The 2,383-nt window shown below is 45.4% G+C and overlaps 1 protein-coding gene across 1 annotated transcript in view; it reads right to left on the minus strand.

The window, feature by feature from the left end:
- The window catches only part of LOC105508943 (filaggrin-2-like), a 60,465-nt gene that overhangs the window by 56,156 nt on the left and 1,926 nt on the right, over positions 1-2,383 (minus strand). The window contains exon 3 of the mRNA XM_011937968.1: positions 20-1,866. Within this exon, the coding sequence (XP_011793358.1) occupies positions 20-1,866 (1,847 nt within the window). The remainder of the gene's footprint in view (positions 1-19; positions 1,867-2,383) is intronic.

Below are 2,383 nucleotides of genomic sequence, written 5' to 3' on the forward strand. Positions count from 1 at the left end.
GAAACCAGAGGACTGACCTGAGCCCGATCCATATTGGCCAAAGCCAGTGGATTGACCTGAGCCTGATCCATGTTGTCCAAAGCCAGATGTCTGTCTAGACCCATGTTGGCCATAGCCAGATGACTGACTTGAGCTAGAACCGTGTTGGCCATAGCTAGACTGACCTGATCTAGACTCATGTTGTCCAAAGCCAGAGGATTGTCCTGAGCCAGACCCATGTTGTCCAAAGCCAAAGGACTGACCTGAGCCTGATCCATATTGGCCAAAGCCAGTGGATTGACCTGAGCCCAACCCATGTTGTCCAAAACCAGATGTCTGTCTAGACCCATGTTGGCCATAGCCAGATGATTGACTTGAGCCAGAACCATGTTGTCCATAGCTAGACTGACATGATCTAGACTCATGCTGTCCAAAACCAGAGGATTGTCCTGAGCCAGACTCATGCTGTCCAAAACTAGAGGATTTTCCTGAGCCAGACCCATGCTGTCCAAAGCCAGAGGATTGACCTGAGCCTGATCCATGTTGGCCAAAGCCAGAGGAATGACCTGAGCCAGACCTGTATTGTCCAAAGCCAGATGTCTTACCTGAGCTAGACCCATGCTCATCATAGCCTGAGGATTGACTTGATCTAGACCCATACTGGCCACAAGTTTGACCTGAGCCAGATACATGTTGTTCGAAGCCAGAGGACTGACTCAAGCCTGTTCCATGTTGTTCACAGCTAGTAAACTGACCTGAACCAGACCGATGTTTACCACATTTGGAAAATTCATTTGAACTAGAAGAGTTTGAAAAGTGGCCACAGGAACCATATTCATGTTGACCATTACTACAAGACTGGCTACTTCCAGACTCATATTGTCCACAAAAAGAGGACTGACTTGAGCCTGTTCTCTGTTGTCGTCCACAGTTCTGTGGTTGACCATTTTCTCGAGCTCCGTATCCCCTCTGACTATAGGACTGACTACAGGAGTTAGACTCAGGTTGACCACATCCAGAGGGCTGACCTCCTGAGACACAATCATGGCCTTGTCCTCCATTAATTCCTGACTGACAGCCTGACTGAATATAGCTAGATTGATTTACTTGCCCTCCAAATCTATGTGACTGACAAGAATTTGAAGCATTTTGTGGCCTTCCACACCCACTTGAATTGCTATAACCACATGCATGACTTTGCCTCCGACTGTCTCCTGAACATGAACGGCTAGACCCAAGCTTTTGTCCTCTACTTCTTGACTGAGTAGAGTTTGATTCATGCCCACTAATCTCCAATCCATATGACAGACCACCATGAGCTTTCCTTTCCCAATTCTTTGATCCAGACCCAGATTCATATTCTTCCCCAGATTCCCTAGAAGGGCTAACATGTGACTTGTTTATTCTTTCCCTCAGTTCTCCAGAGCTGAAACCATGTCTCTCTTTGCCACTACTCCATGAGTGACCAGAACTGGACCTGTGGTACCTTTTCTGAGATCCCTCTTGGTTCCCAGAGCTGGATAAATTACCTTGTCTTCCTAGCCTCCTGGAGTTGGACCCATGTCTACGTTTCACAGTTCCCCTTGAGTGCCCAGAACTATATCCATGCTCCTCTCCCTCACTCCAACTTGAATGTCTGTAACCTGATTTATGTTCTGGGGTATCCTCTTCATCCTCTTCTGTTTCACTTTCTTCCTCTTGGTGTCGGTGACCACGCCTATGCTTCTTTGACCCTGAAGCTTTGCAGTATTCCTTGCTGAGGACCTTGTTGCAGGCCATAGTCAGCTTGAATATCATCAAAAGAAACTCAGTAAAGTCCAATCTTCTGTCATGATCTCGATCCAGCATGTGCATGATGACATCCACTGTGTCTGGATCATCTGGGTTCTGTATATGAGTGACATACCAAGGGAGACCTGGTCAGCCTAACCTGCATACTCAGCCAACACATTCAAATAGTGCTGTGAAATTGTGGATGTTTGACATGATGTAGTTTTAGTCCAATGGAGGATTACTTTAGGTTAATAAAACCCAGTAAATGTTAAGGGTTAATAGAAAATAAAGACTACTAGGATCCTCAGAAGAAGACATTTCAAGGATTTAAGCTAAAGGATTAAGTGCTTATGTAAGGCCTACAGGAAGGAGTGGAATAAACCAAGTTCAGTAACTGATATTTCTAAGTTTTACATAAATTGTAACTATTACATGATTACATGTTAATATATTCCATGTTAGAATTTATCATCTATTATTTTGAAGCTAATAACTGAGTCCTTTTTTCTTTTTGAGACAGAGTCTCACTCTGTAACCCAGGCACGATCTCTGCTCACTGCAAGCTCTGCCTCCCGGGTTCACGCCATTCTCCTGCCTCAGCCTCCCGAGTAGCTGGGACTACAGGGGCCTG

Source organism: Colobus angolensis, unplaced genomic scaffold, assembly GCF_000951035.1.
Source record: "Colobus angolensis palliatus isolate OR3802 unplaced genomic scaffold, Cang.pa_1.0 Scaffold169, whole genome shotgun sequence".
Taxonomy (NCBI): Eukaryota; Metazoa; Chordata; class Mammalia; order Primates; family Cercopithecidae; genus Colobus; species Colobus angolensis.